Source organism: Pyxicephalus adspersus, chromosome Z (genome assembly GCF_032062135.1).
Source record: "Pyxicephalus adspersus chromosome Z, UCB_Pads_2.0, whole genome shotgun sequence".
Lineage (NCBI taxonomy): Eukaryota > Metazoa > Chordata > Amphibia > Anura > Pyxicephalidae > Pyxicephalus > Pyxicephalus adspersus.
In genome coordinates, this window is record NC_092871.1 from 83,353,060 (window position 1) to 83,368,098 (window position 15,039).

The window sequence follows — 15,039 nt, forward strand, 5'->3', positions numbered from 1 at the left end:
ATAGTTTTGTAATCCAAGAAGCAGGGCTGACAATATTGATTAAGCTTTTGCTGCAGTAGAGGCATTGGGCCAGACTTATATTTGAAGGTTCTTCCAAATTCACATCAAATCCTGGGGAACAAATCCATAGACATAAACTCTTCCAAATAGTATTAACTGCATAAAGAACAGCTATCATGAAATACTACAAGTCTTCATTCCTATTCACACTCAGGACTCATTTTAATGTGTCTATTAATTTTTTTTTTCTTTTAGGTTCTGATTAAGCTTTTGGGGCAGTAGGGCACTGGGCCAGACCTAAACCTCCCTACAGAAGATAGACTATCATGGGCGAACCTTAATGGCCCAGCAATCCTGGAATGGATTTCCTAAAAATCATTTGCTAATGGTAAATGGTTCAATCCTGGATCAGATTCATTTCAGGTTTGCTGGATCACCTAGGTTCTATGATAGTCTATCTTCTACAGTTTTGGGGAGCTTTAATAAATTAAGCCCATTGTGTTATAACAAGAAGTTAGTTGCGATTATGAAGCATGTGGAAATGTGTACGTGCTGGAGAACTGTACATTTTACTTCGCTCAAAACATTTTAGATTCTTGTTTTATGGTGGTTTGAATGCTGCTTGTAGGAAATGCTGAGGCAGCTGCTTGTAACTGAAAGGAAGCCCAACCACCTAAGGAAGCACTCTTTTACAGAGGATCTGTCAGCCTATCTAATATCTCAGGAGAGGTCTGGGCAACTCCAGACAATCCAACCCAACTCTCTCTGCAGGTGGTGAGACAAAACTCTCCCTTTTCTCTGCTACCTGATAACCTCTGGAAATCTAACAGAATACTTATAATATACACCCAGAGGGACCCTGTGTCCATCTGCCCTAACCCCTCCCCGCCTCTTCTTTTCTCAATTTAGGCCACAACCACGACACAAGTGTGTGAAATTCTCTATACAGCATAATCTGGTATATCCCACTACCCTCTGCCCAAGTAGGGCGAAACGCGTCAGTGTATGGACTCTGATATAGACTGAGAATTTTGCCATGTGTGTGTAATAAATGTAATAAATGGTAAGTTTGTAACATACCTGTACAAAACGTTAAATTGTAATTAACCTGTAAAAAAACTAACATCCTACGTTTTATTAATCACCCAATAAATAATTTTATTTTTATTGACCTAAAAAAATGCTTTCCTAAACCTTACTCTAACCTGAAGTTCATACTTGATTGTTCTAAACTTTTTAGGGGTTGGCCTAGATGATTGTTAGATAAATCTGTAGGGGTCATACCACTATCTCTAACTCAGACTTTTCTTAGTTTGATCCATATGTTCATTGAGATCACACATTTTGTTTTATTGGCCACTAGGCGAGGTTAGGGTTGTGTCAGAGGAGCATTATTTAGTAATCGTTACAGCTAGTCACATGACTATGGACTTTGTACAGCACTGTACTGTAATATGTTAGCGCTATATAAATACTGTGTAATAATATTAATTAAGCCAATTGGCAGCATTCTCAATACAGGGTTCTAGGTTCTGCACCGTAGGGCCAAAGCCAGGTCCTAGGCAAGGGATCTATGCTTGTGACACAGAAACTCTGCCACTGGCCACATTTTTGTGTGTGTGTGTGTGGGGGGGGGGGTTAATTGGGGTTGATTAGGGGTTAAAAAAAGAACTTATTTTATGAAAAAAGAAGCAGATGACTTTAGTTTAGAATATTTGCAGATATAACCCCATATTGTTGATCCACAGATTATTGAAACACAGTAAATCCAAAAGTAGCAATGTTGTATCTCTCTGTCTCCATGCAGTGCTTATAGAAACTGTGTGAGTCTGTTTTTTTGACAGCAGTGGCTTCTTCACGTCCTGTAGCTACACAGTAACAGTCTGCTGTCATTTAGACAGCAGGGAATTGCTGACTAGTGTGGGTAGGTAGTGGAAGCAGGTTCAAACAGTGAACAGGGCATGCTACGGACATCTTGTGTTCTTTGAGGAAGTTATCTTTTGGACATTTGTATTAGGTCCAGTGTCAGCGTCTGGATAAGAATTAGGCATTACCATAAAAAGTATCACTTCCTGCTGCCTTTGAAAACTCTTTCTGTTTTGCATGGGAACATAACATCCCAACATGGTACATTGTAATATTTTATTTTGCAAAACAAACTCCTTTTAAATGCATGCATGGAAGCTTTCCTGAATACCAGGTGCATGTTTTTAATTTGCATTGTACGCCTTGTCCTTTTATACACCTTAGTTGCCAACATTTGGCTCCAATAGGTTTCTTTATTCTTTATTATTATTTCTTTTCACAGGAACAGAATTCAATTATTCAAATAGGGTTTATAAGAAAAAATATAATGCAAATTACATGGACATCGAGTGGGTTTTGTCATTTACATGTAAAAATGAGACAAGTTATTATTTATTAAAAGAAGATATTATTTGTGTTTATGAAGGTTGCAAGAGACTGGTGATTTCAATAAAGGGAGCTGCTAATCCTAACAGTGTACAAAAATAATTGTTAGCATCTAGCTTTCTCTTGACCATTTGAGGAAGGCCTAAATTCAGATCAATCAAAGCTCAGTCGACCATTTTGGTGTGGAGGACCTTCAGTGGTCTTCTCAGAGCCCTGACCCCAACCTACCGAACACCTGTGTGATGAATTGGAGCATCAATTGTGAGCCAGGTCCTCTAATCCACCATCAGTTCCTGACCTCATTAATGCTCTATGCACCACAAATTTCCCCGAAGACACTCCAAAATTTTAGAAATCCTTCCCAAATGAGTGCAGGATAAATGGAGGATCCAACTCCATAAAAACGTTTTGTAAAGATATACCAACAAGTTCATAAAGGAGTGGTGTGTGGTCAAGTATTTACAAAAATTTGCATGGAGATGGACTTTAACTTTACCACAGACAATGCTGAACCGTTGCCTCACAACTAGCAACAACGTTGTCAGTCGGACATGTGTGATCCTTCAATACACCATTGGGTTGCCCATTGGGTCAACAGAAAGGGGTGTTACTGGCAAGAGCTCAACAAAAGAAACTTTGCAACAGATCATGAGTTGCTTAATGAGACAACCTACAGTGCCATAATGTAAAACAGATTTAGAGTTTACTTACACTTTAATGCCAGTTTGTAAAATGTATTTTAGTTTAGTGTTCCCTCAAAAAATAAATCATAGATTTTATTTTACAATGCCAACATGCTTTCCACTCCAAATGCCACACAAGGCATTTATTATGATAACATTATATATTCTGTAACTTCTGCATTCCTATACACAGTCAAGAAACTCACTCAACTGTCTGGATCATTTAGGGGAACGTCTTACCTTATAATTACCCTTCAGTTACTGGTCACCAGACAGTAAAGGTGCGTACACACTTCCAATTTTTATCGTTCCAATCGAACGACGAACGATCGATTGGGCAAAAAATCGTTGGTAAAAAAGTAACCAACGACGCCGACGAACGAGGAAAGTCGCTGGAAACGAACGACCGGACTGACGGATCGGATTGGACGACGATCGTTGAGCATCGTTCGTGTGTACGGTCGTTCGTTGATCGTCCATGGTCAGAGCATGCGTAATGAACGAACGTCCGTTCACTTTCCTGTCGTGCACATAGTTCCTCTATCGCTCAAACGATCGTATCTATTGGGTGTACAATATCTATGAACGATCGTGTTGTTACCTCTATGTGCAGGATCGGTGCTATACGATCGTTCGTATATATCGTGCATGAACGTTCGTCGTTCGTTTTCCAACGATAATAATTGGAAGTGTGTATGTAGCTTAAGTGAAGGAGAATCTGCAATGGGGGCACAGCATCTGATAGGGGGTCCACTCTTTACCTATGCTAATAAAATCAATATCTAAATACATCAGTGTGGCTGTTGGAAGTTCACCTCCTTGCCTTTGGCTGCATTGTCCTGTAGGTTAGATGTGGCCTTGACGCCCTGGGATAACAGGAAGTGGCCTTGGTTTATAACCTAGAGATGGGCTTTTGCTATATCTTCTTACACTGTATATAAAACTACTAACACTAATCATGTTTCTTTTTTCTCAATAGTCAGAAGAGTGCCAAGCTCTGCTCAGATAATTATCTGTTAGTTCTGCTTTTTGTAATATGTTATAAGCTTTTGTTGCAAGGGAGAGGGCAGGGTTTTGATAAGACTAAAACCAAATTTAGCAGGACCAATAATATTAACATTCTGCTGTAAAAAATGCAAGTCTCATCCAATTTTTGTGCAGCAAAGAAAAATTGTGATGGGTGAAGGTACCCAGGTCCAACACCCTACATTATAATGGAAGGCTCTTTGAAGTTTGTTGAATCTATTCATGGAAACCAAACAAGCGTTTGCCCCTAATTCCTCCTGGCAACTACAATTCTGAAAGTATTTATCAAGCTAAATATCCAGTAGGGAGTTGTTTGTTACCTTGGCATTCAAGAGACAAATGTTCATGAACGCATGAAATATAGCATATGAGGGAAACCTGAGTTTGAGTTTGAACATGAATCTCCTACCAAGTGTGAGGTGTCGGTGCTGAATCCAACCACTGTATTTGGGTTTCTCTTTAATGCAGAGGATTTATATTGGTGGGTAGGGAAATCCTACTACAGTTACACCTAAGGGCCATTTTTAGCCAAATGCACTGAAAAGAAGAATGCAACATCACTCATGAACCCAAAATGACCACTTCATTTTGGGCTTCAATAGTTGTTGGAGAAAAATAAACTGAAGGGTTGTAATTCAAAATTGAATCTAATGGAAACAGCTTTTTTGGGGGGACTTTTGGTTACTCCATGTAAGCATGGTCCTTTTCAGATTTTTTCATTTGTGACTTAGGGGGTGCCTATGGTTTTGTAGTTATATGACCAAAGTATTATGAAAAACAAACCATTACACCATTTATTAGCTCATTGGACATGCCAATTAAAACCATGGTCCTTAATAGTGCACGGTTAATAACCCCACCACCACCACAATCATTTTCCTTTGTGGCTATATTATTCTCCATCTTTCGGGTAAGGCTTCTTAACCAGATATGTCAGGAAAACATACAGTATTTCCATTTAGACAAAAAGAGTATATGTGAGGTGTGTGAGGTCAGGTAGTGATGTTGAATGAGAAGACCAAGCATACTATTGGCATTCCAGTTGAGCTTGGAGTTCTGTGCAGGCCACCACACCAAACTGGTCCACATCTTCTGGAACAGAAAAGGGCCCTCACTAACTGTTAGAGGGGCACAATTGTTTAAAATGTCTTAATGCTGTAAAATTAAGTTTCCTTTGCTGGAAACCTAAAGATAGGATTATTAGGAGGGTTGTCCACATGTGTTTGGCCATACAGCATTGTGTACCATGGCCAGCAGGTTGACGATCCAGCATGAAGGCACTTTTCCAATCATCTTCATAGGTATTAGTTGGATGATTGCTGGCAATATTGGGGAGAAGAAGAAGAGCCATACTGCTAGGATGGGAGGTAGTGTGAGGTTACATAGCTGCCAGTTAAATAATTCAGTGGATGAATATCATTGAAGGATAGAATGATGAAGGATCTGTGGAGAAAATAAAACTTGAAGCCTAAATCTATGAAGGAAAAAATGCAACCTATTCTCATGAAGGCCCCATACAAGGGTGTTTTGGCTGGTTGGTCCCATAATATCATGGTTCCCCTTAAGCAACACTGGTAGGAATTCCATAGAATTGAAGTGAATCGCGTTCAAGTAATGAACTCCGCAACCAGGACAGGTAGGACAGGACTGTTGTGGACAGCACTTGTAGTTACTGTTTTTTATTTACTTACTAATGGGTCATCCCATCTTAATTCAGGTTCTGAAATTTACAGAGTAAATAAAGAAATAAAGAGACCCTGTCAGTGATTTATTACCCAACAGTCCACATCAAAAAAGCATATACTCACCTTTCCAGAGCCTGTGTCTCCTACCTTTCCCCCATCCCAATCCTGGAGCTTGAAAACGCCCCTTTAGCATTTGACACTTACGGGAGTGGCAGATGGCTGTGCACCCCCTCCCATTGTGTCTCTGGTATCATACTCTAACCCTTTCTATTGAACTCAGTGGGAGACACAGGTATTTGATATTTTTAGGTGTCAGCCTGATAACTAGGCAGCTGGGTCAAAATATCTTCAAAATCCCTGGTTATGTAAGGTGTCCTCACATGCAGTACCTACCAAATGTGGTCAAAGAAGGGACAATGGTGAACAGGTCAAGGCTCACCGACGCACATAGGGTGCGGGGTAGAAGGTAACCTATCTAATGCTCTGGACACTGTCTAATGCTCTGGAGTGTCAAAACTACACTAGGGTACAATGGAATAGGGTGATCTGGTCTGAGGGGGAAAGCATAGCCTATCTACTCTGATCCTGCACATGAGCTACCATAGCTGAATACCACAAATGGCTGAAAATCCCAATGGTGGCCATGGGAGACAAATGTCAAAACATACAGTCCATCAAAACTTACTAAATATGGTGCTATTTACCTGCAGACCAATCCTAGTACCCATATTGATGCCTGTCCACTAAACTCCAACTAAGAGAGCCTGCAATAGGCATATGAACACCAGAACTGGACCATAAAGCTATGGAAGAAGGTGGCCTGGTCTTATGAACCCCAATTTTTCTCTCATATGAATGCCTGGGTGCACGTGCATTATCTAGCTAGAGAAGAGATGGTAGGGTGGGCATTTTGGGTAGAAGACATTTAAAGAATCTGCTGCTAATGTCCACAGGATTCCTTCAGAGGTCTTGTAGGGTCTACGCCTTGATGGTCCAGACAAAGGAGTCCTACACAGTATTAGGTAGGTGGTTTTTAGTTGTATATGACATCACATATTAACAGTTATTATGACACTTCTAGGACTGTAAGAACTTAGTATACACACACCAATAAAATAACATCACAATAAAGCTTTTTATGCTCTCTTATACAAATTCATTGTTGCCACTACAAAACCATATCTGTTGTGTTGTAATGATCATTAGCGAAACTAAGCCAGTGCTGACACAGGAAACTAAAAAGAGGAACTGGGAGTAGTGTGTAAAAAAAAAAAAGAACGTAGTGGAGTCTCAGTCTTCATGATGTTCTTTGCCTACTGAAACCCAATCTTGCCTTTACTGAAGGACGATGAAGGAGACCATGGGCTTTGGCGCTTAAAAAGGTCCCATGCAGTGCTGTAAGTAAAGGACACATTCTTATGGTTTTATGTTGGGTATTATTTACTGCCATTTGCTTACCTGTTGTATGTTCTGGGCAGCAGTTTGATAGAGACAGTAAATTATACTGACAGTAAACACTCCTAATGCTGACAGGACATTTAGAGATAAGACCTGAAAGCGCAGACCATTTTCTGAAACGGCAAATATGTAATTGATATAAGGATAGTTAATGTCTATCATACAGATAACACGTTATATTGATTGTGTTCCTTGGAAGCAAACTTCTACATCAGCTATTCTCAACCAGGGTTCCTCCTGGTTGAATTCTAGGGCTTTCTTTAGAGATGCCCAGGGGTCCCTCCAAAATATTTCTTGTGGTTCCTTCAGGGATTCCTCCAGAGGTTTCTTGGAGTTCCTCCAGATGTTCAAGTGTCCTGCACAAAGTCCTGACCTCAACCTTATTGATCACCTTTGGGATGAATTGGCATTGATAACGAGTTAGTTATTTTGGGAAACCAATGTCCATACCCCAGCCATACTTTGCCAGGGTTCCGTGGAACCAGAGGATTTCTCCTGATGTTGCTAGGGGTTTTTCCAAAGGTTCCTAGGCTTTTTTCTCAAGATTCCTATGGGTTTCTCCCAAGGTTTTTAGGAGTTCCTCAAACTGTGACTGATTGACCTCACATTTGGGGGGCTTATATAGTTCTGGGGCTACCACCACTTGGCAGAGCCAGCTGCATGAACTCTGTAGAGGCATTTTTCCAACTGATCCCCAAATAACTGGTTTTAGCAGGGGCACCTTGAGAACTGATAATTATTTTAAGAGTTTCTCAGTTGTATAAGGTTGGGAAAGGTTAATCTGCATTGTACGTATTCGATATAATGTGTATGTCTGTCTATTCTATGTTACAAGTCCAATCACTAATAATTTGTCAATGTAATTAGAACAATAATGTCTAATTCTGCATCTTTCATTAAGATAAGGTCTGGTGGTCTAGCCATTGAAGTCCTTGTTTGAGAACTTGCTGTTATAGGGTGACATTACCAATGGTGCGTCTGAGTTTTCATCCTGTTATACAGAATTTCAATGGAACTGACAAGTGCCTGTTTCAACACAAATTAGTCTGGCATGGTCTACTCTTGTCTCCAATAGGTAACCTTACCTGGGAAATGCTATGCATGGAGTAGATGTATATGGAATGTGTCTATAAGAGGCTGCCAGCGATCAGCAGCATTTTCTTGTAACAAAAGATTGAAAAAATAAAAATAAAAAACTGTTTCTGACACATAGGGCATGATCATCAAAGCTCTCCAAAACTGGAGAAGATAGACTATTATGGGAGGACCTGGGCGATCCAGCAAAGGATATCTAAAACCAGTTTTTAGGCTTGGATACATGATAAAGAGCAAAATCCCCTATCTGAATTTGATGGCCATATGTGTCTGCGTTGTGGAAAATTCACCCTCTCTGTTTGCTTGTCCTGGTGACTTTTTCACTGGAAGTAAAAAAAAAAGAAAAATACAAAGTTTTAAGTTACCACCAAAACCAGAATAGAAGGTTAAATCTTCCAATGGGGGCATTTGTTCAGGTGACAGCTGTCTAAGAAGATTTATCTTCTCACATTGAAAAGATTTCCTCTCACTTTTTGTTGTGTTTACAGGACAGGAAGTGAAGGGGATCCCCCAAATGGAACAATAAAAAAGTAGCCAGGGTTTTAACCATTATCTACTTTATCCATAAAACTGCATATAGATATTTTTGAAATTTTTGAAAAATTACCTAAAACAAGTAAATTTTGGCAAGTCTTATCAATGCTATAGTATTTTGATTTCCCCATTCCTGATCAGGGATGCATCTGTAACCTCCGAACACATTTGATTGGCCCATACTAGTAGATTGATTTTGAAGTCTGCAATGTCGAGCTTCATGAAACAAGAACCCAAGTGCACAGAAAAATTGAATATGCAAACACACAACACAAAAAAGTGCACAAGGATGCTTTCAGGTCTTCCTCTAAAGAGGAAGGACCCCATGTCCTGATCCCCCAAAGAGTACTGCTCCAAATATAGGACAAGCTTAACTTGACCCACCTAGTTCCTTTCGAGCTAGTCGTAACCAGATAGCCAAGAACTAAGGTGGAAGCTTCCCAAAGGTAAGACTCTCACCAAGTGAGAGTAACTGACCCTATGGCCAAGAAGCTTTTCCACGTTCATCAGGGTAGGCCTGTAAGGCGCCTGCACCTTCTGAATACTGGTGGATTGATGGTTTATTGATGTCTTCTCTTTATACACCTACAAGGGTCTCTTCAAAGGCCTCCCTAGCACTAGAGGTCCGGCAGTACTAAGTTGGAAGCTTCCTGAAAGTTAGACTCCCACCACAGGAGATAAACTGACCATAGGGCCAAGAAGCTCTCCCTTTTTCATTAGGGTAGGCCTGTAAGGCATCTGCACCCTCTGATTACTTGTGTATTGATGGTTTTATGATTTGTCTTCTCATACATATACAAGGGCCTCTTCAAAGGCTCCCGTTGCATTAAAGGTCCGGCAGCAAACCCACACTTGTTGAGATCAGGTCAATCAGAACCATCCTTTTATTCAAAGGTTCATTGCTTCTCTTTCCTATCCCATATTTATTAAGGTCTGTGCTCCTGCTGTGGAGATCACTCTCTGGTCCTGGTGACCATTGACCACTTAAATTCCAAGTATTACAGATGTCATCAGAACAAGAGGTGATTGGAAACCTTCCTAAGAAAGGAAGTCCTCTAATTGCATGGAAACATTTCATGTAGCATCTCCAGGGCAGGGCTTCCTAACAGGACCTTTTTAATCCACATGAGAATGGTGCAGTTCAGAAGGTCTTCCATATTTGTTGGCCCTTGGCCATGGTCTTCATTTTGTCCATAGGATTCCTAGTTTTTCTTGTTACCATGCTTCTTCAAGTCATTTTTGCCACAACCACAGTCATGGTTTTTAATCCAAACCTGTACCTAAGAACTAAATTTTTCTTTTCCAAAAGCCCAACATGTAGCACATTTTTTTGCCAGATGTAGGTGTGGGCAATTTCAGGGCTTGTCCTAGTTCCAATCATGAGCCTATGTAATAGGACACTAAACTGCACGCCAATGGGATTTTATTGCTCCCAACAAGCACAGACAAAGCCCCCCAAAAGTATCTATCTACTCTAAAATATTTAACCCTAAAAGATCTTAGATATAGAGATTGGCCAAGTCATCAAAGCTGGTGTTTTTTCTGTACGGAATCTGCCTGTCCTTGTTTAATGCAATTTAATTAATTTAGGGATTACATCATTAGTATTTGGTTTGATGTTTATGATCTATTGTCTCTCCTCTACATCAAATTTGGATGGTATATATTGATGGTCCCATTTTACATTAGGTTTGATGCTCATTTTTCCATACCTGCTCCTGCTCCAAAAGCCCATTATGTAGTATCAATGCTGCCAAATGTAGGTGCAGGCAATTTTTGAGTTTGTCCTAATTCCAATCATGAGCATACGTAACAGCACACTGAGCCACACTCCCATGTTGTCTTCCCAAATAAGACTATTTGCCCCCAGCAAGGACAGACAAAACCCCAAAAAGTATCCCCCCCCCCATTTAAACATCTTTAATCCTAATCACGTTTAGTCATATGGATTGGCCAACTCATGAAAGTTGGTGGTTTCCCTGTGGTTACTTTACATGTCCATGTCTAATGCAATCAAATTCAATTAGAAATTACATCATTGGCATTTGACTTGGTGTGCATGATCCTTTGCAACAAATCTAGATTTTTCCATGCTGAATAGACTTGAATAGGACCAAGGCTTGGATGTTTCTGCTCCAAATATGTAGTGTCAATGCTGCCAAATGTAGGTGCAGGCAATTTTGGAGCTTGTCCTAGTTCCAAACATAAGCATACAGGACACTGAGCCACACTCTAATTTTGTCTTCCCAAACAGGACTATTTGTTCCCAACAAGGACAGGCAAAGCCCACAAAAAATATTCATTCACTCAAAGACATTAAACCATATTTAGGCTTAGGTAGAGAGATTGACCAAACTCATTGGAGTGGTGACCCTGCCTGCCCATGTTTATTGCAATCAAAGAAAATTGGGGATTACATCATTGGTGTAGAGCTTGGTGTCAAGGGTCCATTGGTTCTCTTTTGCAACAAATCTGGATAGATATTGATGGTTCAGCATTAGTGTTGATACCAGCACCATTTCCTTCTTTAGTTTTTATTATTCTATCTTGAACATCTTCAGGTACTCCTGTCTTAGTTGCCATCTACATGAAGGAGTTCACACTGTCTAGCTTCTTCCCTGCCATATTGATGCTAATGTCTACATTAACATTTATTCTGATCTCCCCAGCAAAACTGAAAAGGTTTTAACCGGTGTTGCTCCAATATATATGCTTGTCCGAACAGAGAATAATATATGGCTTTGACTGAACTGAAATATGCTTAACCAACCACAATGCAGCCGGCTGTGGCCCTGTTGCAGATTCTACCCCAGTTCCTGTCTGGTGAAACTGTTGTCAGCAGGATGGGAAGTAAGGGGAAATTCTTCTTTGAAAGCCCTGATAGCAATAAAAACCCACCAAATAATCCTTTACTATTCTATGCAAATGGAAAATTGTCTAGACCTTAAATTCGTGCTTTTCATATATACTATCAGTGATTTTTTTTTTTGTGTTCTTTGTATGTAAAGAAAGGAATGTACACAAGTATACATTTTAAAATGCTATGAATGAGGATTCTGATTACATTGATAGATTGAAATTTTATTTCTGATACTCTAATTTGTTTACAATAATGATGAAAAAGGTGCAATTTGTCCTGCACTGATGAGCAGAAACACTTAGATGCAGGGTCATTTGTAGGCATAAGTATCAAAAGCATTTGCTTAGGGTGCCACCTGGTGTTGGGCATAATTTTAATCCCCTGCATGCCCATCAGCCTGCTTGTTCCCCATCACAAGAGAAGCTATTCACTCTTCCATAGTCAAAGCATTCAGGGATAATAATATATGATATGTGATATAAGAGGCAATAGCTATCTGTTCCAGTGCAAAGTTGAGTTATCAATGAAGTCTAAAGCTGCGTACACACCTGCAATTTTTCTCGTTGGAAAGGATCTTTCACGATCCTTTCCAACGAGAAAAGACTGCACGATGCATGAACGATGCTGTACATACAGCACCGTTCATGCTCTATGGAGAGGGGAGGGGGAGAGCGACAGAGCGGCACCCTGCTGCGCGCTCTCCCCTTCCCTTTCATTACGATCGGTCGTCGTCCATCGTCCATGGATCCGCCAGGACGGTCGTCGGACAATGGACGACGACCGACTGTACACACGGCAGATTTTCGCCCGATAATTGGCCGATACCGATTATCGGGCGAGAAAAATTTGCCGTGTGTACGCAGCTTAACTCATCACTTGCAATGTGATGGCCTGATTACAAGACCAGAGATTAGGTATAACAGATGAATTTGGAGTTTCCAATTAATGGTACTGGACATCCAACCTTCCGAAAACAGTTTGGTCTAGTCAATTTCTGTTCCACCATGACTGTGCCCCTGGGTACAAAGCCAGTTCCATAAAGACATGGGGTCACCAGTTTGGTGTGGAGGAACTTGTGTCCTGCACAGAACCCTAACCTCAACCTCACTAAAAGCTTTTGGATGAATAGGAATGGTGAGCCAGATCTTCTCACTTGAGCATCACACCTACCTATATGGTCAGCTGTTTGGAGGACACCTCCCCAGTGAAGTGCCCATTAATACTCCACCATACAATGACATTACAGACAATTGGGCTCTTCTAGCCTTGTGGTCACAGTTTGGTGAAGACCCTTTTCTGTTCCCCCATGACTGTGCCCTGGAGTACTAAGCCAGCTCCATAAAGACATGGGGTCACCAGTTTGATGTAGAGGAACTTGAGTGTCCTGCACAGAACCATGACCGCAACCCTACTGAACACCTTTGGGATGAATTGGAACTGAACATTGTGAGTCCTTTCATCCATTATGAGTACCCAAGAATGGGGGTCAAAATATCTGCAAGAAGAGAAGCCAGCATTTTTATTGAGCATGGTATCGGAACACAAGTTCCTACGTTCCTACCAGTAAGATAAGTCTTCACATCACAAACAGGATCAAAGTCCCCCAAACATACTCCAAACTTTTGGGAAGCTTAGTAGAGAGGAGGCTGTTATATGTGCAAGAGATGAAGCCAGCATTTTTATTGACCATGGTTTTGAAATGGAAAGTCCAACCAGCAAAATCAATACTTTCCCTTACAAATGAAAACAAATTCCCTAAAAATGCCCTATAATCTTCTGGGAAGCTGCAAGAGGGGCAGTCAACTTTCCATGGTTTTGTGAAAAGGAGGTCCAACCACCAATATCAGTACCTAACTTCACAAATCCCCACTAAAATCTTGTTGAAAGCATTCCAGGAGGACTGGAGGCTGTTTATATGTGTGATATTGTTATGATAAATGTGTGAGTTAAAGCTTGCATTTTTTTGACTATGGTTTTGGAAAAAGGAGGTCCAATCAGTTTCTCTACAGTAGTTATGATGGTTAGTAGTCCACCAACATTTGGTAATATAGTATATACCCTATTTGCCGTATGTGTGACTGTTTCACTTCAAATGTAACCAATAGCTCATGTTGACAGGCATTTTTTTACACTGCTGTCTTTGCCAAACAAACCAAAATAGGTAAATTTGAAGGCCAAATAAGGAAAGGCTAAAGACTTGCCTACAGTTCAAAACACCACATAAGACAATACTACATCAAAATAAATGCAGTGTAACACAAAGCAAGTCAAACACAGCCTATAAACTTCCATGGGTAATTAAAGTCAATAAAATTTTGCTGATCTGGGCACCAAGCACATGTCAAGTGCAGGAAACCAATGTCCATAACCCAGCCATTCTCAAACAGGGTTCCTCCAGAGGTTGATAGCTGTTTCTCCAAAGGTTCCCAGTTGTTCCCCCAGAGGTTCCTAGGTGTTCCTCAGATAATTTCTATGGGTTCCTCCAAAGGTTACATAGTTAGGTTGAAAAACATAGGTCCAACCATGTTCAACTACTAGGGAAATAAACACATCCCAGATTTTGTTAGAGGTTCCTTAAAGTGTGGCTGATTGGCCTTCCATTTGATGATACCTTCTGGAATCAACACAACATAGTAAACTGTATGACTCTAATGATGTTTGTAATTGTCTAAAAAGGTAATATTGTAACCAACACTTGAAAAAGTCTTTCCACTGACCCTGAATAAATTGGTTTAGCAGGGGTTCCCTGAGACCTACAAATTATTTTAGGGTTCCTCAGAGGTGAAAATGTTAAGAAAGGCTGACATAACCCCTTAATTGAAGGTCCAGTTGGGCTTTAAGTTGGACTGTTCTTGAAATCACATCTTTTTTTCCCCTAAAGTTTAAGTTGGAAAACGGTGTATCGACTTGCCTGAGACTTTTCAAGATGGCCTCATCGGCACCCAGTATCTTGGAGAGCATTTTCCTAAAGAGGTCTCAACAGAAGCGGAAAACTTCACCCCTGAACTACAAGAAGAGGTTATTTGTACTTACCGAGAGCAAGATTACTTACTATGAATATGACTTCGAAAAAGGGGTAAGAATTTTTTTTATTACTTACAAATAATGATAAATACATATATTAAAGTGATTTTGGATGTCAAAGGTTTTGCATATCCATCTGCCTGTTCTATTCTGAGTTTTGCACAGCTCTGCAATGTCCAAAAGTATGAGATACAACAAGATCACTGAACCAATGATCAGACGGTCCAAATAAAATGTAATGAGCTCATATTGGGGGAATAAT

The 15,039-nt window shown here is 40.3% G+C and overlaps 1 protein-coding gene across 2 annotated transcripts in view; it reads left to right on the forward strand.

Annotated features, from left to right (window-relative positions):
- The first annotated feature begins 7,068 nt into the window (after positions 1 to 7,068).
- BTK (Bruton tyrosine kinase) overlaps positions 7,069 to 15,039 on the forward strand; it is a 37,182-nt gene continuing 29,211 nt past the window's right edge. For both annotated transcript variants that reach the window (XM_072430080.1, XM_072430081.1), the window contains exons 1-2: positions 7,069 to 7,203; positions 14,635 to 14,829. In XM_072430080.1, coding sequence (XP_072286181.1) covers positions 14,680 to 14,829 — 150 coding nt within the window. In that variant the 5' untranslated portion in view covers positions 7,069 to 7,203; positions 14,635 to 14,679. The remainder of the gene's footprint in view (positions 7,204 to 14,634; positions 14,830 to 15,039) is intronic.